This window comes from Aulostomus chinensis, chromosome 16, assembly GCF_037954235.1.
Source record: "Aulostomus chinensis isolate RoL2024-O1b breed Wild chromosome 16, RoL_Achi_v1.0, whole genome shotgun sequence".
Taxonomy (NCBI): Eukaryota; Metazoa; Chordata; class Actinopteri; order Syngnathiformes; family Aulostomidae; genus Aulostomus; species Aulostomus chinensis.
The window spans coordinates 27,356,812-27,384,206 of NC_141335.1; the positions used below are offsets into that span (position 1 = coordinate 27,356,812).

A 27,395-nucleotide genomic window follows, 5' to 3' on the forward strand; every position below is an offset into this window, starting at 1 on the left:
GCGTGGCCAAACTTCTGACTGGTAGTGTGTTTTCAAAAGCATTTCCTAAGATTCCATTCCCCCATGGTGCCCAGATACCAAGCTCTGTTTTCAACAAGCTCTGTCAGTTTTCATCACTTTGTTGAGAGCATATTGACATTTCAAAGTCAAATGCCGATACGATCTCAAGACAGATTTTATTTCAGTGCATTAAACAGCAGTTGCAGGCTCCTGAGCATCCTTCATGATATCTGAAACTTTTAATTCACACACTTAGTTGTTATGCATGTCCTTGGTTTGTCAGCCAGGTTGTAGCTGAACCTGTGAGGACTGACTGGTTTGAACTGGCAAAAGAAGGCTTGAACACTGGTTAGCCAGTCCCAGTCTGACCCATATCATTTGTCTTAAAGAGGCATTACAGACAGAAACAAATATGAACAGGCAAAACCTCCACTCCGGTCACTCTGCAGGGAGGTAACCTATATGTCGTACGCCCACATCAGATTTCTTCCTCTTCTCTTATTGCAAATAAGTCTGACAGACAGTTGCAGGCACAGTTAGGGGAGGGGGGCTGGTGGCAAGAGGAGAGGAGGAGTATTGATTCCTTGATTCCCATACCACTGCCAGCGAATGCAAAGTGTCAGGATCTCCTGCCAGGAAAAACAAATCACAAGGTCCGAGTGATGGATGTGGCACTCCAGGTTCCGGCGGTTTTGCCATCTGGATGTGGCCACTGTGTATCGGCCTCATGGAAAGCAGATTAAATTTGCATTTGGACTGCCCCAGCCTGCACAGATGCACTAAGGACAGGCCTCCACCACAATTCCCTAAATGGGTTTGATCTCTCATTTCCAGGTCTATTATGTAAAGATGATGTTGGTCTGTCTTCAGAATGCCAAGATGGTGCTGCAGTCACAATAAAATCACATTACATGCAGGCAAATGGATGTTAAACAAAATGGCTTCGTCTTTAATTTCCTTGAAATGAGTCAATACTAATCCAACTTGCAGATATATTTTGATGCGCAGTCTTACATCAGTCAAATAATGGCACAGATTGAATAAAAGCACGTCCATCTTTATTTTCGGGAGCAAACGTGTGTTCGTTGTTTTTATCTGTTCCCTTCCGTCTTCTTGTTTGTGTCAATCTTGTACATGAAAGCATGAAGATTGTTTGCCCATAAATATCACCACAAATTAATCTGAGGACTGTAAGAATATATGAGGGCAGGTTAAGTGGAGGTGCAAGGCTGGATGTATCCCAGCAGGTTGTTTAGGGGCTGCCATGCTGAAATGAAAAGACCTTTAACGCAGAGCTGATAAAACGGCCTGGAGCCAGACTTTAAAAGAACGCTGCAGTATTCTGGAATAATTGCTCTCGTCTGTTTTTGCCCTTCCCATGTTCCAGAAGAATTTAACAGTCTCAAGTGATGTCATAGCAGAATGATGGACAGCCTCTGCATATGCATATGCCATGATTGGTTTTAATTCTTAAAGAAACACATACCTCAACACAATAAATGAAAAAATATCATTTTAAAGCTCAACTGCTGTGCCCTTTAATGCTTTTGGGTCTGGTAGTTGTTACGAAGGCTCCTAACAGGCACTTGTCAAACTCAAATGAAGGGTGGAGTTGAACTGGAGCCTCCACTGCTCCTCAATTATCAATTTCTGTTTCTGTACACACAGAGTTACCTGGTAATAGACACCACCTGCTTGCTCTGAGTGAGAAGATTTTGCACTCTCTCCACTTCACCGTTTGCTTCTCTCTTTTCAGACAACAGATGACTCACCGGTGGGGTCAGCCGAATGTCCGAGTGACGACGAGGACATTGATCCCTGTGAGCCGAGCTCAGGTGGGTTAGGTTAGTCATCTCTTTTTATTCTATTTCTCTCTGGGTATGTCAGTGTGTCTCTGTCTGTCATATAGTCAACCACCACCGCAACCTTCACACACAGCGTCTAAACCAGCACACTGGATTCCAGTTATTGCTTAAACATTTTTCTGAGAGGCAGCTCAGCTCCTGAAGCCTCCATTGTGCAGCAGAGCATCATTGTACTGCCCCCCCCCCCCATAGGGGACTGGCAGTTTAGTAGTGAAACCCATTTAAAAAACTCAACTTTCATGTATTGTTTCATGTATGCAATATGCCGTTTTGTCATTAAGTGGTGATGAGTTTCATAATGTCTGAGCTGGTATCACTGAAAATGTCACAATATTTGATCTTTTGTTCCGTACACATGGACAAAAATTCCCTTTTTTTAACCTGCGACAATCAGCAGGCACAAAAAGCACAGGTATGTTAAAATAATGTTCTTGTTCTGACATCACAGGGCATTTTTAGCCCCCAGTTTAGTCTCACAGACAGGAATTAAACCCTGATGACTGCTCAGAACTCCTTGCTCCCGATATCTGTTGTGGACTTCTGTTAATTTTCAGTGAGCCAGACTTGCAAAGGCTTCTGTGTTCAGGAGGAATGTAAAAGACGTCAGTGGGAGTTACAAGCATCTGGCTTTGCTTCCTTTCTGTGAAACGGAGTTGAGTGTTAAGCCCTAAGAACAATTTATACATAAGAGCCGTCTGGGACTGAGGATCCCTGTGTTTGGTTGTGAGTGTCCATGTAGCCAAAATATGAGCTCATGCTGGATGTCCTGGAATGCTACTATCAAATAAAAGCATTAGTGTGGTTATGTGCTGGGACCAACCACCAGTTGGAACCAGCCCTTTTATGACAGCGGAACAGCTGAGGGAGGCGTGACCATGTCCACCAATCAGCAGATGTAGATGACTACTACATGAATTGTCTGTCCTGGACCAGGCCTGAAGATCCAAGAGCTGGATGAGACCTCATAACATCTGTTGAGCAGTTGGGTTCTTCCCTGTTTACACTGATCCTGTAAAATCATCTGTAAAAGGTTTTGATGCTCACTGAACAAATTTCAATCCTGTCCTCTAGTGTACAGGGAAGTTTGGCAATTGTGGTTTTTGTGATTGACTGGCTCATGTCCCCAGCAGAATTAAGGTTCAAGGTTCGAGGTTTCTTTATTAATATTAAGTGGTATATTTGTTGTGCAGATAGGAACTCGGCAATCCCAATGTACGATAACAGACGTCTTAACAGAAAAATCACACAATTGAAAAAAATACAATTGTCCCAAAACACATGCTGTCATAAAAATGTGCTTTACATCTCCCTGGACCGAGCCAAAGTTCAGGATGAACAAGATCACCTTGTGGACTTACTTTGCAGTTGTGGGTACAAAGCTGCTTCCCTCATGTTTTGTCCAACCCTTGGGGACCACAAAACGACAGCCAGAGTGAAGGAGCTGGAACTCACCATGCAAGGGATGTGCGCAGTCATGAAGAACTTAGCTTTATGTTGCAGCTGTGCGTCAAAGAGGGCTGACATAGTGAGTTGAAGCTCCTCAATTAGCCTTCGGCCCATTTTATGATCTGGTTCAGGGAATTTTTGTCCTGTAGTGACGGATTACCAAACCAGGACACCAGGGCGAAAGATATCAAAGACTCAATAAAAGCTTGGTAAAAGAGGGTTACCATAGTTCTGTCAATATGAACACAGGACAGTTTCTGAAGGTAAAACTAACGCTGATGTCCCGTCTTCCACACTGCTTCACCATTTTTGTTAAAAGTCAGTGAGGCATCAATGACAGTCCCAAGATATTTGTAGCTCTCCACGCATTCTACAGATTGACCCCTAATGACTGTGGGATCGTGGTTTGGAGACTGTGTCCTAAAGTCAACAATTAATTAATTCATTATCAGGTCAGAAATACGCTCCATACCTGGAAAACAAATCACCACCTGTCCACTTGAGCTTCCCTCTCTCTTCAGTGCAGTTCAGCAAATGTCTCACACACTCATCTAAGATGTGTGAACATGATAAACTTCAGCATGTTGGCGTCGTCACTGTGAGCGTGTCTGCATGCCGAAATAAGCATTCAGGTGGAAGGGCCGCAGCCCGACACAGCTGCTGACATGGATTACATCCTGGTTTCCTGGTTTCCATCTGTGATGATAGAAGTCTGACAGGAGAAATCAGGCTGTCAGACATGCAGATTTAGAACTGCACTGTGCCTAAGGTGCCGGTGTCAGAGCAGCTGGCGCTACTGCATCCTAATTCTGCACCTATCGGTGTTATTTGTTTGCATGCAAACACCGCAGTTCTCAGGGAGACGGAACAACACAGTAGTAATGATCAGAGCCACATGACGCCATCACATGATAACAGGAATGGTAAACAGTGAATGGGGAGTGTGTGAGTGGATGATGGCCTCCACTGTTGCTCATTAAACTCGACAGAGAACAGCAAGAGTTCGTCCTGTTGTTTCTCGTGTGCTTTTATTCCAGCACATATCAAGTGTTTATCGTAACTGAACACCTTATTTGAAGCAGTTCTTTTACCTCAGAATGTCTCAAATGTTCTTATCAGTGTTGCTTCAATAAAGTCAGATTGTACGTCAGTTAGTTCCTTACAATGCCACCCAACTTTTAATCTCTTACCTTTGTCACTGGTGGAAGACTGAAGTCAAACCCTTTGAATAGAAGGATTTTCAAAGGCATTCTGAAGAGATGAGAAGCAAGGAGAACAATTAAGTCCGGACCCAAAGCCCCGGCTCCATCTAGATGTGCTATTGATCAGTATGTGGTCATAAAACCTCCACTAAATTAATGTCTGCCCAACAGCAAAGACCATCAGCTTTCTCATCCGTCTCTCTTCCTGTTAATCTGGTCCTGGGCTCGCAACATTAGCTGCAACTGCTTTTGTCACCATCTTTCTCCTCCTGGCTTTCACGCTGCACATCATCGTGCTGTCCCCGGTGGGCAGCGTCACCATAGGTACCTCCAACATATGGGTGCTCCACTGTCAAACACCACACTCAGGAGATTCTCCTGTTCACAGCAGCACCTTGCATTATGATGATTTTGACAAGGGCATCTGCCAAAAATCAGTGGTGAACTGTGTGAGGCTCGGCAAGGCGCTCTCCCAGAGCAGAGGATCCCTGGCCTTCGGTGATTACTGGAGGGGATTTGACAACAGAGCTGTGGGCTCCTGGGGTGGCAGCTGTCTTACTATGTATCCTGATTAATATCTACATTCACAAGCTCTGCCAAACACTCACAGCATCTCAGACTGTGGCTGTACATTGAGAAGTAGATCTGGTGTCACTGGCTCTGTCAACCTGGTTCAGACATCACGTGTGCACGATGCTGAATGACGCTGGTGCATAAGCTGTGCTGAAAGGAGAGCTCTGAAGCAGAGCGATAGGAGCTCTCTATGGCCCAAGGTCAACTCTGGGTCATCCTGTATATCACCTGCGTCTCGCTCCTATCAGCTACTGGGTGACATCAGTTTGGTAAACCTATTTATGGCCATGCTTTATTTCTCTTACCTCCAGAAACCATGAAAATCCAGCAGTACCAGCAAAAGCTTATCACCCCATAGGACTCAGATTAGATCACACTGCAGCAAATTGAATCCTGCCCCCCGGTTCAGGAAAGCACGGAAGACGACACAGGCCCTGATACTGCGACACGTCCAATCTGTGATAGGGGGCTGCGTTACAAACACAAACACACACACACATGCACACACATGAATACACCCAGCTTTGGGCTGCTTATAGTGGAAATGTTGTGCTTTGTAAAAGTTGAGAAAAATAAAATGTGCCAAATTCTTTAGCTTTTGTGTGATCTCACCATCTTAGACAGATTCAATGTCTTGAAGGCAAATTCTGATTTATATATGTATATGTGTGTGTGTGTGTGTGTGTGTAATTAGTATTGACCAGTATTAATTAATTGTTATTAGTATTTTCTCACATGCAGCCTGAAAGAGTCCAGCATTTTTCACAAGATATGATCTTTCATATGAAGGCCAGAGTGCTGGAGAAAATATAGCTGTGTAGAAAATAGCCTTGTGAAGAGCCTGGGGAGATGGTAGCCAGAGCTGATTTACAATACCAGCCCTCTGTGTTCGTGGCAAAAGGAACTGGAACATATTTTTGCCAAGCTGCACGGGGTCAGACAGAACAGATGTCACTTACATACTGCTTCATTTTACTGACGTCGTGCAGGTGAATGATGAAGGGCAGCTGCTGCACGATGACCCCTGTCAGAGGTTACATGCCTCTGCCTTTGCTCAGTCTCCTCTGTGCTTTTGCTCCTCCAGGTTTTTTAAGATCAGTCAAAGGCTAGTCTCCAACAAATCTGTGGAGCTGTCAACAATAACGCCATATGGCTGGGAAAGATGCCAAAGAGATAAATAATGATTTGGAGGACTGTGGGCAACGGTTGGTATGTTGGCGAGAGCAGAACAGGCGCTGTTCCCTCATTCTACTGTACGACAGCTGTGACGACTCAGCCTGTGTCACCAACTTCTGGCCGGAATTCCCAGCACCTGCAGCCGAGTCCAATCATTCATTCACAGGCAAAAGTTAATGGAACCATCATGGACCATCCATCCGTCCCTCCCTCCCTCCATGCGTCCCTCCCTCCCTCCATCCGTCCATGCGTCCCTCCCTCCCTCCATCCGTCCATGCGTCCCTCCCTCCATCCATCCGTCCCTCCCTCCATCCATCCATCCATCCGTCCCTCCCTCCATCCGTCCATGCGTCCCTCCCTCCATCCATCCGTCCCTCCCTCCATCCATCCATCCATCCGTCCCTCCATCCATCCATCCATCCATCCCTCCCTCCATCCATCCATCCGTCCCTCCATCCATCCATCCATCCCTCCCTCCATCTATCCATCCCTCCCTCCATCCATCCGTCCCTCCCTCCATCCATCCAGCCATCCGTCCCTCCATCCATCCCTCCCTCCCTCCCTCCCTCCCTCCCTCCATCCGTCCCTCCCTCCATCCATCCATCCGTCCCTCCCTCCATCCATCTGTCCCTCCATCCATCCATCCGTCCCTCCCTCCATCCATCCGTCCATCCCTCCCTCCCTCCATCCATCCATCCATCCGTCCCTCCATCCATCCATCCATCCCTCCCTCCATCCAGCCATCCGTCCCTCCATCCATCCCTCCCTCCCTCCCTCCATCCATCCGTCCCTCCCTCCCTCCCTCCAACCATCCGTCCCTCCCTCCATCCATCCGTCCCTCCCTCCCTCCATCCATCTGTCCATCTGTCCCTCCATCCATCCATCCATCCGTCCCTCCCTCCCTCCCTCCATCCATCCATCCGTCCATTGTCCCTCCCTCCCTCCATCCGTCCATCGTCCCTCCCTCATCCATCCATCCACCCCTCCCTCCCTCCATCCATCCATCCGTCCATCGTCCCTCCCTCCATCCATCCATCCATCCGTCCCTCCCTCCCTCCCTCCGTCCATCCATCCATCCGTCCCTCCCTTCCTCTGTCCATCCATCCATCCCTCCATCATCTCTCAGAATAGAAGAATTTGGACCATTTGTGCAACTTTAACAACCAAATTCAGTAGGGTAGCGCAAATCACCAAGTATGGAAATGAATGAAGTGAACATGAAATGGCAAACGAAAGTAAAAGTTGCTCTTAAAATAGTACAAATTGCTTGGAAGGCTGCCTCCATTGTTTCTGGAGCTTCCTCCTGTTCAAACACCTGACATGACGCCTGCTTTTGAAAGTCAGGAAATCCTCAACCCTGATGTCCCCTGCTGTTTTCATACACACAGCAGAATGCATAATCAGCCTCTCCTGAAGAATCTTCTCCTGCGTTAGAGCATGGAACACAGTTTCTCTGAATGCAGCTGCACGAGACGAACGAGTGCAGTTTGCCATGGCAACAGCCCTGCAGTTTGAACGTGTGGTGCCTTTTTTCAAGCATATTTTGTGACGAAAGTGATGTGTTTGTACATCTGGGTCCAAGTCTTGCATGTACGTGCATGGCTTGCAACATTGTTGAACAGAATATTGAACCTATATTTTTGTTTTTGTTCCACTGGGTTGGTTATACGAAATGAATACAACTGGCAGTAAATTGACCAGGATTGTAAAAGTGTGCTTAACTTTTATTTTATGAATAATGTTTTGTACAGTCAACCCGGGATATTTCTGATCTTTCAAAGGAGCATTCAGTCAACCAGGGTAAAGTGAGGGACTGCTAGTCGAGAAAAACCCACCATGCATCAGGCTGAACCTTTTCTTGCTTTGATTTTGGGGTGAACGGGTCTCCTCTGAACTTGACTTCTTTCATCTCAGGCTCAAAGTGCTTTGTTCTTCTGCCTCGCTGTGGAGTTCTGTAGAATTCACACATGGTGAAGCATCAGCAGGATGTTTATCTTTTACACCTGATATTATTCCACCACCATTTATTATGTAAGAATCTAGTGGGAATGACAGCAACGGGCGAGTCATCAAATGCAAACACCCAGTAGCCTCGCACAATCCAACAGTGTCGTAATTCACGGCTCCAGTAGCCCTCAACTGCAGAATGCCCATCGGCACGTTCAGGTTAATCATCTCCTGTTTCTCGATGCTCTCATCCTTTTCTGTCCTCCAGCCCTCTGCTGTCACATTAGCAGCCACTAATGTGTTTGGCATTTGTTTTAATAGATTAAATTCATGAGTAGGGAAGCAATAAAAAGCCTCAACTAATACATCAAACGGCAAATGAATACCGTCTTTAACCCGATGGCAACAGGACGGTACCACGCCAGCAGGAATTAGAGCAAATTATTGTTGTAGAAGTCGCTGTGAGATTAAAGAAACATGAGCAGCACTGTGCTGGCTGAAGAGGTCACTGCCCACATTTAATAGGTTATTCAATCACGGCCAGCTGGAACTCTGTGTGTTCACCTAGCATGCCAACTGCCTGCCGCTAGCAGAGACGGTTCATCAAATGAAGGGTATGTCCAGCTCATGCTTATGTCACCAGGGCATGCAAGCATCATTCATGCTCTTTTCATATATAAATACTGCCATTTTTCCAACTCATGCAGACAATCTGATGGAATTCTGCCCATTTTTGTTTTCCTGCACTCTTTCAGTGAGGATTATGCCATCCAAGTCTTCTCTCTACACCCTATTTTAAATGAAATGAGTTCTGAAAGAAAACAGGATTTCACACTCACTGTCAGTCGTTCTCTTTACTGATCCCACCATATTTATATTTTCAATTATTTCTCTCTTTCTACCACACATCTTTTGGATGTGCTGACATTGATGCTAACACATTGTGTCTGTTTATAAGTCTAAGTAGGGCATGAAAGACTTTGCTTATCCAAGAAAGGAAAAGCGCTCAGCCAAAGTTCAGTTATGGTACCAGAATAAATAAGTTTGGCTTTGTTAAGCACCGGACCGAGGAACCGAAATATTCTCAACATTTTGTTTTCTGTGATAAATATTTCAGACAACAAAATTTATCAGACCACACTCAGACACACATGTTGTGCCTTCACTATCACACAGGCAAGACATGTCGACCCAACACACACTCACACACACACAAACACACACTCACACACACACATACACAGAAACACATACACACACACACACACCAACACACAAACACACATATACACAAACACACTCACACAAACACACACATACACAAACACACGCTCACACAAACACATGCACAAACACACACATACACAAACACACACTCACACAAACACTCTCACACAAATACACACTAACACACTCACACAAACACACACTCACACAAACACACACACGCTCACACAAACACACACATGCACAAACACACACATACACACTCACACAAACACACACTCACACAAACACACACATACACACTCACACAAACACACACTCACACAAACACACACATACACAAACACACTCACACAAACACACACACACAAACACACTCACACAGACACACACATACACAAACACACACTCACACACACACTCACACAAACACACACATACATAAGCACACACACACAAACACACACACTCACACAAACACACACATACACAAACACACACATACACAAACACACACTCACACAAACACACACATACACAAACACACACACTCACACAAACACACGCACACAAACACACTCACACAGACACACACATACACAAACACACACTCACACACACACTCACACAAACACACACATACATAAGCACACACACACAAACACACACTCACACGAACACACACATACACAAGCACACACAAACACACACACACTCACACAAACACACACATACACAAACACACACTCACACAAACACACACTCACACAAACACACGCATACACAAACACACACTCACACGAACACACACATACACAAGCACACACAAACACACACACACTCACACGAACACACACATACACAAGCACACACAAACACACACACACTCACACAAACACAAACACACACTCACACAAACACACACAAACACACACTCACACAAACACACGCATACACAAACACACACTCACACAAACACACACACTCACACAAGCACACAAACACTCACACAAACACACACATACACAAACACACACTCACACAAACACACACTCACACAAACACACACACACACACTCACACACACACACACAAACACACACTCACACAAACACACACTCACACAAACACACACTCACACAAACACACACTCACACAAACACACACTCACACAAACACACACACACACACACTCACACACACACACACACAAGGTTCTGCCATGCCAGCTACTTTCACAAAGCTCATCACTTGTCGGTGGTTGACTGTCAGGTGTTGGTGTTCAGAGAAGGAGACGGTAAACGGTCTCATTTCTCTCTGGCGTCTTTCTACCTCAGCGGCACTCAAAGCTCTTGGCAGTGTCGTCTCATGCCCCCATTCTCACACACACTGATGGTGGAGCTGCCACGCAAGGCGCCACCCTGCTCTTCAAGAGCAATTAGAGGTTCAATATCTTGCTCAAGGGTACTGCGTCATGATCAGGGAAGTGAGGATCGAACAAGCAACCTTTTGGTTGCTAAACAGCCACTCAACCACTGAGCCATGCCCAAGGCCACCTTAATGCATGTGCTTTCCTGGGCTGAAGCCCAGGGGCCCACCAAGTTTAGGGGCTTATCATTTTGGGGACAGGATGAACTGAAAAAGTCACATTGCTTTGTAACTTGTCAGTTTTCCTGTGTCCTGTGGAGCCTCTATTCTTAATGGGGACTACTTTATGTTTTAGGAACACGTTATGTGTGCTCTTAGGCATGATTGATCTGTATATAGTTCTGTTACGTTCTGGATTCTACAAGTAAGGAGCCGTTAAACTTAGTTGGTCTCCCCAGCGTCTTCATTAGTAATCTAGTTGTGTTAATAGGCCACAATCACAACATCCTGTCAGTCCCTTTATACCACGCTTGAGGCTGCTGGTTGATCCAAATTAACCCTTGGCGAAGCCCCCCAATGTGTCAAGCTTCCACCCTTTGCTTGAGTGAGTTGCAAAACAACGGGAAAAAAGAAATTTGAGTGGGGCGCCCACAAAAGAAAATATCTCTAAAAAAGCAAAATCGAGGAAAAGAGCATCCCGAAGCTCACAGGATTCTTTAAATCATCGGATGATAGTGGACCCACAGCAGGACTGTGACTATCTAACCCTCAGATGAAGCAGAGGTGGGCCCTCACAGATGGAGGGAACAGCCACAGAACGTCAACCCAGATGTATATTTTTAAATAAAAATATTTGTAAAATTACATGGACGTTACTGCAGGTCCAGCAGGTAGGACAACGCATCCTGAGGTTACAGTAGCCGAGGCACTGAACCTGACTCTGCTCCTCTTTGTCCTGTGGTAGAATCAGTCAGAGGGTCCAAGACCCAGCACTTAGTGACTATGTAGCACTAACTGGGTTGTGTGATGTTGTATGTTTGTCCAAAAAAAAAAAAAAGGGGGGGGGGGCGACACTTCTTCTGCCACTAGATGGCAGTACCTGTGACCAAATCACAACTGAAGCACTTTTGCGCTACTATGGGTTTTTCCTTCAGTCTAAATTCTTGCTTGTGTTGTACGTCGCTTTGGACAAAAGCGTCTGCTAAATGAAATTGTAGAATTGTAGAATTGTAGTATTGTAGGATTGTAGTAGCATCAAGTGTGAAATGGTGTGTATATATCTGATATGTGTCAGAAACAGCTATCAATATCAAGCAGTAAAGTTGACCAACAAGTGTCGCCTCTGTTGTAGGAGAGGTTATAGAGACTATAGAGGAATCTAAAGGCACTCTGGAGACGGGATCCTTCTCTGGCATCTGGCCTCTTTCAGGGGAACCTTTTACTGGGCCAAATCCAACATGTTGGACGAATTCTCACGCTGTCCTCCTTTCATGCCCACTCAGCTCCCCGTTCATCAGCCACTTCTGACTCACACGTGCTTTCTGTCATCAGGCACAGTGCCTGCATGTCACAAGTACAGGATGGCTTGCATCACGTCTCGAGGACACTCAGATTATTAAAGAGGGAAAGGAGATTATTAAGTGTTTTGGCTGCACTGCCACTGATAGGGAGACCTGCCCGCCCACTGATGCCTGCCTGCATGATGCTGGTGATGACAGCTTGTGATGATGGCTGGATGTGGGAGCAAGAAGATGCTCCAACACTAATCTGAGGAATAACAGCTACATCCAGGTCAATGTGAAGGCATCCCAATCCACACTCCTTTCCCTCATCGTGGCTCACTTGACCCACCAGACACAGAGATAAACAATCACAACTTGAACTTGAAACAGGAGCAACATGATTCGATCTGTTTATTCGTCTGATGTCATGTCTGGAGACTCGTGACAGAAAGGGAAGTCGCGTCAGTCCAGGTAACTCGGGGTCGTGCAGTGAGCCGAGCGCCAACACGCCAAACCAGGACCCCCTTGTTTGATGTCATGTGCCACTGAGCAACTGTCACAGCTTTGAACAAGGCTCCTCCTCCAACACTGCATCACTTCTCTTGACATCCACAACTGCATCCATTGATGAAAGAGGCTGTCCATGTGTCCTCCTGCAGCTCTCCCAACCCATTAACTCAGCCTGAAAGTTCAAGCCCAGTCTGCTCATTCAATGTATCCTAAGTAGACCTGTGCGCTTCATTACCTCTCTACAAGCCTCGCACGCACCTGGAGTCACCTGGCAGCTCAGCTCTCCATGTTTTCCTTCATCCGTGGCCCTGTCAGCCAGCTCACGCCTTTGCAAATTACCAAATAAATGAACCATCTCACTGGAGACAAATGAGGACAAAAAGTCTTTGTGGAGGACCATTTATTCAAATCCCACTTGACAGTGTGGAGTCTCTGATCCTGCTGCTCTCCGAAGAGCACTTGGCAAAAACAAGTCTGGCAAGAAGAAGGTCGATCACATCAGAAGCCTAAATGACAGGCTCTGCTGCAGCGCTGCTGACACCATGAGAAGAAGAAGAATCAGGTGCATTCATGAGAACAGATGCTGATGTGACCATCGCCGCCATGATGGAGCAGGGTTGAACAGCTGTGCTTCTTTGTTTACAGTTTTCTGTCTCCACCACAGGAACCTCTGATGGTCTGAAAGACTGAGACACACACTCTGGTCCTTGCTAGGAGACCAGCAAGGACTGGATGGTGGTCTGGATGTCAGGCTGTAATCTAAGTCCCTCTCTGGCAGAAGACAGAGACCAGAACATTATTCTGGCAACTTTTACGCAACTGCATTCTCTCAAAAATGAACCCCCTGGGTTTAGCTCTGTCACTACACAAGTGCGCCCCGCCACGCTGCCATGAAGCACGGTGCCACGCTAAGATCATTTTCCCCGTGTCTAATTTTACCCTTGGGTGTGATTGAGCACAGAGAAAAAGAGCAGCTATCATTTTGTTTCAGCTACTATTTCTCTCTGCGTTCAAGTGCTGTCAATGGAGGGTGATGGTAATGAACAGATTCATTTGGCCTGAGCGGGACAGCAGGGCAGGTCTGGGGGCAGACCTCCACCCCCGTCCCAGATCAGTAAGGTGTGTGATTGACCCTGCTAAGGACAAACTAATGAGCTTTAAGGAAAGCTAATCTTTTGGGGGGAAACTTGGCTGCATTGGCACAGGAGAATTCCTGTTTTTAAGTTTATTGAATAAAATGATTTTGGCTGAATTATTTTTATGTGCAATCAACTAAGGTGGATCACACTGGTTCCTTTACCTTTCCTGGTTTTTAAAGAAACACTGTGGTCAGCCTATGTGTGAATGCAGCCTGTTGGAAGCCAATCAACAGGTCCAGGCAAGAACAAATAACAAAACTCTGGAACTGGAGGTGTCATATCACAGACGGAAGAAGGGCACACTCCTGTTATCACATGATTCACTCCTGGTACAGCAGCTCCTCCAACTGCAAGAGCCAGTAGGTCTCCTTTTCAACCCTCTGACCACGTCAAAACCAGACCATCAACCTGCTTTGCTTCTGCCTACACTTTCAACTTTTTGACCCTGATAGCAAATATGAAAGTAACTCACTGTTCATGCCTGCACAGTGGCTTGCTGGAGAAGAGCTGTGTCAACCACTGACTTTCACCCACAAGGCGGGGGCATTCTTCACACCTGTCTCCAAGGATAAGTGGGCTTGTCACAAGCAGAGCTAATCTGTTGCAACGCTCAGTCACACTCAATCCCCCAGTGGTGCTCTCTGCTTGTCCTTGAATGTCTACTGGCACTGGAGGCTTGCTTGGGCCGCTGATCACTCTAACCATGTTGGAAAACATGTCAATGAGCGGCGGCAGCATCTCCTCTGCTGGAAGACAGCTGCTGGAACTTTTTACCTTTGCAGCTCTCATCCCTTTATATCCCTTCAGTCATTAGCTAATACGACACCATCCAAAGCAATGTTTGTATGAATATTAAACAGGTGCATATGGAGAGAGATGAATGCAATCTAGAAATGCTTCACAGACAAGAGTCAGAAGAGAGCTGAAAGCTATCAGATGTATGGTGACGGGGCAATTATGACTTGGACAGCATTCAAAAGAGGAAGTAGGTGTACTGATGTGCAATCACTTCCCTTTTCACTGGAAATGATGCCCAAAAGTGTGTTACCGAAGATCTAAACCTCATCATAGTTGAAACAGAGAGTGTTTAATATCATAAAGTGGTTGTTCTAGCAGGTGGCCCAGTGGAGCAGTGGTCCTCCCTGTGGCCCCCCAGCAAGAAGGTTGTGGGTGGAGCCCCGGCTGCAGCACGGGGTCTTTCTGGGTGAGTCTCCATGTTCTCTCTGTTCCTGCTGGGTTCTCTCTGGTACTCCAGCTTCCTCCACAGTCCAAAGACATCAAGAGGGACCAGGTTAATCCAGACTCTAAATTGACCGTAGGCGTGGCTGGGAGAGCCAATGGTTGTCTGTCTCTATGTGTTGGCCCTGCCATGGACTGGTGACCTGTCCAGGGGGAAGGCTGCTGGGATAGGCTCCACCCCCACCACCCTGAACAGGAGAAGAGGGGGAACAGGGAGGGAGGGAGGGATGGATGGATGGATAATGGATGGATGGACGATGATGGATAAGGGATGGATGGGTGGATGATGATGGATGGATGATGATGAATGGATGGATAAGGGATGGATGGATGATGATGGATGGATGGATAAGGGATAGATGGATGATGATGGATGGATGGATGGATAAGGAATAGATGGATGATGGATGGATGATGGATGATGAATGTATGGATGATGATGGATGATGAATGGATGATGGATGATGAATGGATGGATAAGGGATAGATGGATGATGGATGGATGATGGAGGGATAGATGGATGATGGATGGATAAGGGATGGATGGATGGATGATGATGGATGAATGGATGGATGATGGATGGATGGATAAGGGATGGATGGAGGATGATGGATGGATGGATGATGATGGATAGATGGATGATTGATGGATGGATGGAGGGATGATGGAGGGATGGATGATGAATGGATGGATAAGGGATAGATGGATGATGATAGATGGATGATTGATGGATGGATGGATGATGGAGGGATGATGGATGGATGGATGGATAGATGGATGATGATGGATGGATGGATGATGGAGGGATGATGGATGGATGGATGGATAGATGGATGATGATGGATGGATGGATGATGGAGGGATGATGGATGATGAATGGATGGATAAGAGATAGATGCATGATGATGCATGAAAATAGAGTTGTAGCTTGTGAAGAGTTGCTCATGTGGAAATATTAGCGCGACTGCTGGAGATCAAAGGATTGACATCACAGAGACAATGTTGAAACCTCTCCTTTCAAAAAGCTGAAGAATGCAATTTTTTCTCCTCAGACTAGCAGGGCTACTAGCAGGGCAGGTAGCAGGGCTGCTAGCAGGGCAGGTAGCAGGGCTGCTAGCAGGGCAGGTAGCAGGGCTGCTAGCAGGGCAGGTAGCAGGGCTGCTATCAGAGCAAGGTAGCAGGGCTGCCAGCAGGGCTGCTAGTAAGCAGGAACCTCTATCAGTGTCTGAGTAATGTTCCTGGCATCTGCTGTTGCTGTGTGACCAAATTTATATGTCAGATGAACAGAGCCATTATTTTGACATTGGTTTCATCAACTTCCTTTTTATTTACTTCAGTCCCAGCATCAGTAATCTTTGCTGGTATTGCAGTGGGTGGTATTTTAAAATATCTCAGGCATGTTTAGACAAGAAGCTGCAGCTGATTCCAACCTTCGTCTCAACACCAGCGCCTTCCTGATGGTAAATGCATATTGAAGCACAACATCAACAGAACTAGGATCTGAACCTGACTGATAAAAACCCTGAAGTGTGTTCTGACCCAATCCAGTGGAACAAGACTGTTTTCATTTCCAAATGTTGAGTGTGTGGATTTCTCAAACACAACAAAGACAGCTTAAGCAGAAATGATGACTGCTACAAAAACACAGCGAGATGTGCCAGAGGACTGAATAAGATCGGGGCTGACGTGTTTTCAGAATCTGCCTTCAAAACAGAAGCAGGGACAGCCTTTGGAAAAATCTGCTGAGTGAATTGAAGAATTGTGCTCAGTGAAAGATTTATTTCCAGTGACGATCAGCCGTTCTGCTTGAATGTGGCGTGAGTGTATATAAATGTGGTGTGTTCATTCATGACGGAGCTGTAAAACATGTAATGAGCTGTGAGCTTAAACTGTGCTTCCCTCTGAATCATTAACACATCATTCTTGTCAGCTTTGATTCCAATTTTAGCAAATCTCTCCATCATCATCCATCAGCAGCCTCCCACAGCACCGAACCATCCTCACTCTGCCGTAGACACATAGTAGCTCCGCTAACAGCTCCCTGCAGTACACGAGACAGGTACAATTACACAGGAATGAGTGTGTGACATTTCCTTATCATTTCAGAACTAATGTCAGATTTAATGACAGTCAAAGGCTTTAAAATGTAGTTTTTTAAGAGTTTTTATGGAAATCCACCTGGTGTTTGTGTCATTTAACTGGTAATGTTTGACAGCTGCAGCTGGCAGACCAGTGGGACTGAGATTCTACAGAGGTACAGACTTTTTCTAGACATGACTTCTATCAGCTCCTACTTTATACATTCATCTCTCTCTCTCTCTCTCTCTCTATATATATAGATATATAGATAATATATGTGCGTGTGTGTGACATGCGCACACACACACACACACACACACACACACACACACACACACACACACACACACACACACACAGCATGAATCCATCATTATCTGTTCCCATAAACCCTGGGAACAGATAATGAGCGACGCTCTCACTTACACGCAAAAGACAGAAAACAGTGTCTAGTGATTTATAATCCTGATTTAGCTGCAAGTGTTTCTCCTTCGGCAGGAGCAGTGGTCCTCACTGTGGCCCCCCAGCAAGAAGGTTGTGGGTGGAGCCCTGACTGGAGCATGGGGTCTTTCTAGGTGGAGTCTGCATGTTCTCCCTGTGCCTGCGTGGGTTCTGCTGCTGGGATAGGCTCCACCCCACCACCTTTAACAGGATAAGAGGGAGAAAATGGATGGATGGATGATGGATGGAGGGATAGATGGATGATGGATGGATGATGGATGATGGATGGATATACACACAATATCAAATACTAGCTATCAATTATCACATCTACAGGTTCAAAACAAGCAATCAATTCCAGCACAATGAGCAACAATGTGTTAGCAAATATAATACTGATGTTAGTACAGTAGAGTACAGTATTTAGAATACTGACATAAATACTACAGTTCTGATAATAATAGTGGAGCTACGGGTGGCAGCTGGAGCCTCTTCAGGTCTGGAGCCTCCTCCAGCAGCACCAGGATCTGGGATGAGGGGAGAAGAAGAGGAGTTAGTAACACGTCTGAGGACAGGAGGAGGAGAGAGAAGCCCAGTGCATCATGGGAGATCCCAGCAGTCTGAGCCTATAGCAGCAGATCTAAGGGCCAGCCTAAGCAGTCCTGACTATAAGCCTGATCAACAAGGAAGGTCTTAAGTCTGCTCTTAAACCTAGAGAGGGGGTCTGGGTCCTGGACTGAAACTGGGAGACGGTTCCAGAGGAGGGGAGCCTGACAGCTGAAGGCTCTGGCTCCATTCTACTGTTAGAAGTCTAGGAACCAGCAGGAACCCTGCATCCTGGGAGTGAAGGGTTCTAGGTGGATCATAGGGGACTAGGAGCTCTGTCAGGGATGAAGGAGCCTGATTGTTGAGGACTTTGATGGTAGAAGAAGAATTTTAAATTCTGTTCTGAATCTGACAGGGAGCCATGCAGAGAAGCAGTCCAGGAGAGACCTGGTCTCTGCTACCAGTTCTAGTCAACACCAGGCAGGACCAGCTGGAGAGTCTTTAGGGACTTATTAGTCCAGCCTGGTAGGAGGGAGGTGCAGTAATCCAGCCTGGAAGTGACAAAAGCAGGGACTAGTTTTTCTGCATCTTCTTCTTAGCGATGTTACGTAGATGGAAGAAGGCGTCCTGGAGATTTGTTGAATGTGGGAGTTAAAGGGTCCTGGTCAAAGAGAACTCCTAGGTTCCTTAAGGTGGTGCTGGGGGCCAGGGTGGTGCCATCCAGGGTACCTGTCTCATCAGATCAGGTGGTCCTCAGGTGTTTGGGCCCAGCACAAGAACTTCAGTTTATCAGAGTTTAATAAAGGAAATGATGGTCCTCCATGTTTCCTGTCCTTCAGACAGGCCTCCAGTTCAGTCAGCTGGTTTGTTCCATGTGGATCATTGATGAGTTCAGCTGTGTGTCGTCTGCATAGCAGTGAACATTAATGGAGTGTTTCCTGATCATGTGACCTAGAGGAAGCAGGTCCAGGGTGAAGAGGACTGGTCCAAGCACAGACCCTTGTGGAACACCTGAACTGACTGTAGTGGTCTCAGAGGAACCATCATTAACTAGTACCAACTGAGATGACCTAGTAAATATGAACTGAACCAGTTTAGTGTGGTTCCTTTAATACCAGTGACAGGTTCCAGTCTCTGTAGAAGGATATGGTGGTCAATGGTATCAAAGCTGCACTGAGATCTAATCAGACCAGCACAGAGACCAGTCCCTCATCTGGTACCAGTAGGAGATCACTGGTACCTTTGACTAGTTCTGTTTCTGTGCTAGGATGAACCTGGAACCTGACTGAATCCTCCAATCAGCTGTTGCTGTGGAGAAGTCCCAGAGCTGTTTAGCAGCTGCTTTCTCCAGAACCTTGGAGAGAAAAGGAAGATGTGATGTTGGTCTGTAGTTGGTAGAACTTCTGGATCCAGGGTTGCTTTTTGAGGAGGGTTTAATTCCTGCAACTTTAAAGGACTGAGGGACGGAACCAGATACCAGCACCACATTGGTCATATCTAAGAGGGAGGAGCTAACGAGGGGAGAGAGTCTTCTTGTGTTCCTCTATTAGTGCTGAGTAGTCGGCTGCTCTGGTTCTACCAAGGGCTTTCTTCTAGGTTCTAAGGCCATCTTGCCAGACTACATGTGACTCCTCCAGTTTGGAGCAGCACCATCTTCTCTCCAGTTTCTGGTTTCTTGTTGACGCTGTCAGGTTCCAGAACCGTACCAAGGTGCTTGTTTCTTGGATTCATAGTTTTCTGTTTTAGTGGGCCAGTAGAGTCCAGAGTTGTTGCTAAGGTGCCTGCTGCTCTATGGATAAAATGATCAGTTTGGGAGGGACTAAGGTGGACAACAGCGCCCTCTGTTACAGTGGAACATGACACTGAATTTAGCACCAATGGAACCACTTCCTTAAATCCAGGTGTGGCCTGATCAGACAAACATCTGGAAACTACAGTTTTCCTGAGTGGAGTGTAGTTGATCAGTCCAAATTCCAAAGTGATTGATTGGTGGTCTGATAAAAGCGTTCTGTGGAAACACAACCAGATGTTCAGCTTCAGTTCCACATGTTAGGAGGAGGTGGAGGTGTGGTTGTGACAGTGAGGGGGTTCATGGACAGACTGATGGACACCAGTTGAGTCTAGAAGAGAGAGAAATGCAGGACCAGACTGTGGTTATCAACACCCTCATGAATACTGAAGTCTCTTCCAATCACGACTTTGTTTTGAGAACAAAGCTGGATAAAAAAGACGGCAGCTCTGCCTCCTGGTCTGAACTCTGGGTTGTCAGTGTTTTGGTTCTATCATAAACTGGGCCATATTTCTAGAAACAAGAGCAGCTGTAACACTGTGAATGTGGCTACATCCCTAAAGATAATGTGTGAAACATGACATTTGGTCATCATATCTTTTTCTCCCCTGCAGCCAATCCCACGGGTGCTGGGCCCAAAGGTTTCCCCGACACTTCTGAGGTCTTCCGGGAATCCAGCAGCACCACAGGAATGGTCGTGGGCATCGTAGCAGCAGCAGCACTGTGTATTCTCATCCTCCTATATGCCATGTATAAATACCGGAACAGAGACGAGGGCTCGTACCACGTCGATGAGAGTCGCAACTACATCAGCAACTCAGCGCAGTCCAATGGCACCATCGTCAAAGAGAAACCAGTCAACACAGCAAAGACCTCAAGCAAGAACAAGAAGAACAAGGACAAGGAATACTATGTGTGATTGTCAAAGCTTTGGTCTTTGCCAGAGCCAGTTATTGAAAAGACACATCAGGACGTTGATGTGTGTACAGCTTAATAACAATGTTGAACCTTATTTAGTCTTTTTTCTTCGAGGACATTGCTCTGAAAATAAACATGAGAACTAAAATTAAAAAAACTCTTTTGACTCAAGCACTCAAGACAGTTTGAATGACATCAAGATTTTCCAGGCTGCCGATAGACAAATATGTCTGGCAGCCACTTGAACTGCCACAAATCGCACATGTCAACCAAATAACATGAACTCATCTGTGACTCATTTCCTCGGAACTCTGTCGTTGCTGCCGAACAGGAGCACAGACACACTTGCAGACGGAGCGTCGGCATCTTCACGGTTCTATTTACATTGCCTGTGTTCATGTTGTTGACTTTTTTTAGAGAAAATGGCACAATGAATAAATAAACATAAATATGCCATTTGTTTACCATGGGGAGAAAAATAAATCAAGGGAGGAGGAAAATCCCTGATGGATGACAGAGGAGTCAGCCAAAGTAGTGGGTGAGGAGGCGGTGACGGCCAGAGGAGATGCACCCCTGGCTGAAAGATGGCAGAGAAAGACTTTGTTGTAAAAAAAGAAGAAGAAATCCGTGGTGCCAGTGATGAAGCTGGAGGCCTTGGTGGTCACAGCCCATGATCTCCAATCAGAGCGTTCCCCGGCGAAACTCATCTCAAATCCAGAGCCATGCACGCAAAATTATCTTACAACAGTCCATATGTTTATATAAAACCACATCTATATGTGCTTTCTGGACTGTGAAAATGTTGTGTTTTATAGCCTGTTGTATAGATGATACAAACTATAACTGCTCCTTGACCATTTTGGAATAAAACCTTAAAAAAGGACAAAAAATAAAACATAAGTGTTATTAAGTGTTGCTAGACATAGAAGAGTTTATGAACACATCAGTATTTTTTCCAGATAATTTGATTTCCGCTTGTTTCTACATGTGTTCCTTTCTAGTTTTATACAAATTCAAACCAGAGCTAGCAGACCCCAGAGCAGTAGTAGCCTCACCCATTCCAAAAACTGCACAAGGTGTTGACAGTGGAGAGAATCACTGCCTTCCTCCACAGTCCTGATTTATGAGTGATGATGAGTGATGATGATGATGAACTGACTTGCTGTGTGTATGTGTTTCCAAGTGGTGTTATAAGATTGTCCAACGTGAGAAAAGCTCACTCAAGTCTCATTTCAAGTGTCCCGTGTTTGTTCTGTCATACTGTGCGAATGTGAGGAAAATGACCACCAACTATAAATACTGATTATAAATTTCTCTTTGTTTGCTCCTCTTTTATTTCTGTTCTATTGTAAATTCCTTTTCTCATCATAAAATTAATTAAAAAATAGTTTCAAAAAACAATGAATAAATTTGAGTCGATTGTAAAGTATAACATGGACGTACGCAGGCACAATGGAGCGATTGTGGTGTCGACAGAAGATTTACATGGTGGCTTGACTGGCCTTTGCAGCTGTTGCTGGTTTTATTCAGGAGCGCAACAGAGATGTGACACTCCCACGACGAGGTTTCGGTTGCAGTAAAGACAGAAACACAGCAGCTGGTTCTGATCAGTCTGGAACGTTTCAGACAATCTGCTGGAATGAAATGTGATTTATATTTTAGTTGCAAGATGATATTATACTGGTAATACCATTTACTGTAGAACCCACGTGAGTTTTATGCCATTCTCATTAAAATTATATTTCCGGAACACCTCAAGCTGACAAACGTTCCCTTGACTGCAGGTCAAAGGTCCAGATGTGAACAACGTTTCTCTGAGCATCACAAAGAAATATGAGCATTTTTGTGTTTAAAGGTCAAAGTCACTGTGACTGCAGACACGTTTCTCTTTATGACTCTTGAATTCACACACTTGTAAGATGACAAAAGTTCCACAACATACATGTAAGTCAGTACAAGTACAATAGCGGCTAGCTGGTGGAGGCGTCAACCGAGAGACGCTAATTCTAGTTATTTCTAGATAAAGTGTGTGCCCCACCAGATAAGGTGCTGTCATACGTGTCTTAGGGTTAGACTTTAATTTGAAGTCACATCCTTTCATCATCACTCTGGACATTCCAGCTAAGGTCTGTCTGTCAAGGGATAAACCAGAGTTTCACCTGATGAGCACGAGGACACAAGGGCAGTGGAAAAGGTTCCACATGAAGAAGATATGTGTGTGTGTGTGTGTGTGGGGGGGGGGGGGGCACAAAACAACACCCCCACCCACTCATTTGAAGAAAAAGGCAGGTGAAGGGATTAAGAGAGAGAGGAGGCATGTCTGAAAATATGGTGTCAAATCCGAATTTGAAAAAGCCCCGACAATAACGTTCAATATTCCTGACCAAACCAGTAAAGTTCTGAAAGAAAGTGTTCTTGGATGTGATATTTAAAAACTCTTATCTGTCTGTGTGGTTTCATCACTTTTGTCAACACTGGCAAGAACCAAAAACTGCCATTCAAATGTTGCTTGATTACGTTTGATGCACACACACAGAAACGTTAATGCACCAACAAACACAAATATGGAAGCTCATTGGAATTATTCAGAAGTGTTCCACCTTCATCATTCAGGACAAGAGGAAATCACATGCTGGTATTTACACGGCTTTGAAATCATACGTTCATGAGTCGAATACACGTGACATCTGCAGGCATTTCTAGGGACTTGTTACCGTAGAAGAGCATGTGGTGACACCAACATACCATTTAACCCTGGTACGTGTGGCCAGGTATTGGCTGATTCCACACCTTGGTGTCCTTTCTGCTGCTGCTGTTTACCCCTCCTCCCTCTTTGTTCCTTCCTCTACAGGCCAGCGGTCAATTGGTAATCAGGAGGTAAGGGGGGGGGGGGGGGCTGTGGTTTGACTCTCACACTGTCATTCTGGAGGCAACAGCAGCAGGGGAAGGTTTGTTTTTTTGTGGTTGTTCACTTTTTGAATAACTGGCAGCATTTTCTTACATTGGTTTGTAATTTTAGTTTGAGTTGGGAATCACTAGTAGTCACATTCTTTTTTTTGTCATTTTGTTTTAGATTAAGCCTTATTTTTCTTAGTTTGTGAGGGAAATGCAGGGTGTGACAGCCAGGGTGTGGCTAGCCCTGTGCTTACCTCCCTTTTGTTCTTTATGGCCAGGGTCTCCTTCTTTTGGTTCATTACTTTTGGGTTAGTATCCTTTTCGTCCCCAGTGTCTAAACTATGAAATAAAGAAATTATAGTTATCAAATCTTGAAGTTCTTGTGTGGCACCCTTTATATGTTATGGCCTCATTTAGCCCCGACGTGTTATCTATGTAATTTTATGGAGCCATAACATTTGGGGGCTCATCCACTTCTAATGCGCTCTTCAGGCTATTCTTGATTATTGGCTAAGCTGCTGGTGTTTGTTTTTTTTGTTTGTTTTTTCACATCGTACCGCGGATCAGTATGATCTTTAGGAAACGCACAAATAGGCTGGGTTGCTGCAAACTGTTGGTATTTTCATTGCGTACTGACACTTCCTTTTGTTTGCTTTATTGCCTTTTGTGTCTTTGAGTGCAATTAAACTCAGATTAGGAAATTTATCATAGTACACCATTTATTTACACTCCGTCAACTGTCTTGGATGGCAGATTGTGTGCCTGACGTTTTTTTTTCTCTTCAGTTGCTTTCATGTTTAGCATAGCCTGTGTGTGTGTGTTTGTGTGTGTGAGAGTGAGTATACTCATGCATGCTCACTGCATAGCTGCTGTTTTCTTTGTGTTATGGGTGTGATCAATTGTGCCTGGGTAAATGGACTTTAAACTGAATAATGTTGTCGACGCGTGACTTATTTAATCACTGCACGAAAGAGCAGTTGTTGGAAATCGTCCATCACTTCATGGTAGATGTTTCCAAACACTTGCGGAAGTCTGAGTTAAAATCTGAGCTGTAATCTGTTAAGAGCTATTAGCTCAACCAGTTTCTGTCGAAGGACAATACATCTGAAATGCTTTGCTCTGCTTAAGAGTTTAGATCTTGAGATGTGCCGGTTTGATCTCAAAGAAAAGGAGCAATGACCTGGAGATTAGATATTTTAGTTACAATACTAATTTTGCTTTGGTAATGGAAGAGCTTCTCAAAGGACTAATGCTGTAAATTCAATAGTAAAAGTAACCCTCTACCCTGCTGCATCATTAAATATTAATATTTACATTGAGAACTGATCATTAAACAATAGTTATACAACACCGTGCACTTTTTATTTAAATATACGACCGTCATTCAAAACAAAAGGGCAACTTAGACTTCCACAAACCGTCAGCAGCTCAGCAGGAGGACTCGCGGTGTGGCGAGCTTCAATCGCCTGCGTTTGTCAACGTGGGACATGAGGGACCAGTGACTGTCAGTGGACTGAGAGGTGATGGTCAAGTAGGAATCGTAGCTCTGCTTGTCCAGCTGTCACCAGCGATGGCAACTCTCTCTGCTGATTTCAGTGCAGTTGTGACGTTGTTTTTAACTTCTCTGTACATCTTTGGGATTGTGACTTGACTCAGTTGTTTCCGTGTCGGTAGCACATAGCGTGGTTCCAGTGTGGACGGGGGTCTGAAGCCTACATTTTCTACCTCACAGGATGGTCTGAGGTCCTTGCAGATCAAAACTGCCAGAGCTGAAGTGATGTTCTCTGCACGTGGAGGCGTGGACGGAAACTTGGTCCCAAATGCTGTCTCCAGCGAGGGTTGTTGCAGGGACTTGTAGTTTCCTGGTTGCTCACATGGCTCCAGAGATTAGTAGTATTTCTGTTGTACTTAACCTCTACTTTGCACATTTTGTGCACAGCATTATTTTTGTCAAGTCGGACGCAGTTTTCTTGCTTCTTAAAGTCGAAGTGCTGCCAGACATCGGCTCTTAAATTTGCCGGAGATTAAAGTTGCGCTTCCGCCATCTTGTTGTTCTCTGATCGGAGGCACATGGCCTGGATCTGGTGAGATCTGATCATCTGACTGCAGTAACGTTGCACTACGCACTAAATCACGCCAAACTAAAGGGGCAAACAAAAACAAAGGAATAGACGGGTAAAATCTAATGCATTTTAAAAGATCGATACTGGGATTTATGTATCGATAATCTTTCCTACAAATGTATATCGATAAAATATCAGAATATAGACATTTATAACCCACCACTCCTGGAGATGCAGAAACCATGCTACAACTTAAAATGAAAGAACTCAGAATAAAATAGTCCTGTCTCCAGCTCGTTGTGATGAGTTTGACATTACTCAATGTTTTCATTTGGTCCCTCTGTTGAATGGTGACGATGTGGATAAATACTTCATGCTTTTTGAGCACGTCGCCACCACATTAAAATGGCCTAAAAAAATTTGGCCGTTGCTTCTTCTGCCTTTTACAGGAAAAACCCAGGTTGCAAATGCGTCGTTGCCAGCCATAATCATGAAATTAAAGTAGCTGTGCTAAGAGTGAATGAGCTCATGCCTGGGGTGCATCGCCAGAGATTCTGCAAGCTTAAAAAAAATCTGTTACATATGTGTTAAGTTTGGCAGAAAGTAGGAGGCCTGATTTGATTGCTTGTGTCATTCTAAAAACGTGCAAGATTTTGATAAACTATAAGATCTGATTCTCAGAGGATTTCAGAAATTGCTAACCTGATAAAATTGTGACATACATTAATGAGCAGAATGTTGTTGATGAGTCCTAGGTGGCTGCCTTTTTCGATGAATATGTTCTCATGCACAATGAGATATATGAACAGTCTTGTCCATCCTCAGAATGCATGTTTTTTTAAGCCCTGTGTTGAAAGTCTGGCATAGGTGAATCCAAGTGGCAATGATTTTAAAGAGGGTGATAAACCAGTTTGTGCGTAATGCAAAAAGCAAGGGCATGCTATAAAAACTTGTTTCACTCTTGAAAAGAAGAATAAAACTCCCAAAGCTGTTAGAAACAGAACCACAATCTCAACAATCAGATTTTTCTTTACAGCAGGCTTCAGTGAAACCTGATCTCCAGGTGTTTGCTACCTTTCTAATGACAGGGTTTCTTTTCCCTGACAGATGTAGGGCCAAAGGTTCCTGTGACCATCTTGAGGGATAGTGCAGCCTCTCAGTCTGTACTCCTGACTCCCCTCTTGCCACGTCCACTCCGTCTTTTGTTTCTTTGGCTGCTACTTCTCCTTGAAAAGACCTCCAAACTGAACATGTTAAGAGATCTGTCTCTCTTTCCTCTTTTTAAAGCTGCTATTTTGGGGGATGAAATTGAGAAAATGTTGCAGGGTTACTTTGTTAAAGATGATGTGCTGGTGTGTAAATGGCTGCCGCCTCATGTGTCTGAGCAGGACGATTGGAGTGTGGTGACACAAATTGTGGTCCCAAAATCGTTCCTACACAAAGTTCTTCCGTTGGCCCTGTGATAATCC

General features: G+C 45.1%; 1 protein-coding gene across 12 annotated transcripts in view; it reads left to right on the forward strand.

The window, feature by feature from the left end:
• LOC147248034 (neurexin-1a-like) overlaps window positions 1-22,666 on the forward strand; it is a 286,884-nt gene extending 264,218 nt beyond the window's left edge. For 6 of the 12 annotated variants that reach the window (XM_086179701.1, XM_086179706.1, XM_086179705.1 and 3 more), the window contains 2 exons: window positions 1,757-1,844; window positions 20,665-22,665. In XM_086179701.1, coding sequence (XP_086035827.1) covers window positions 1,757-1,844; window positions 20,665-20,969 — 393 coding nt within the window. In that variant the 3' untranslated portion in view covers window positions 20,970-22,665. Of the gene's footprint in view, window positions 1-1,756; window positions 1,845-20,664 lie in introns of all 12 variants that reach the window. The other 6 variants (XM_086179708.1, XM_086179709.1, XM_086179715.1 and 3 more) reach the window with 4 other exon arrangements.
• Window positions 22,667-27,395: the final 4,729 nt, after the last annotated feature.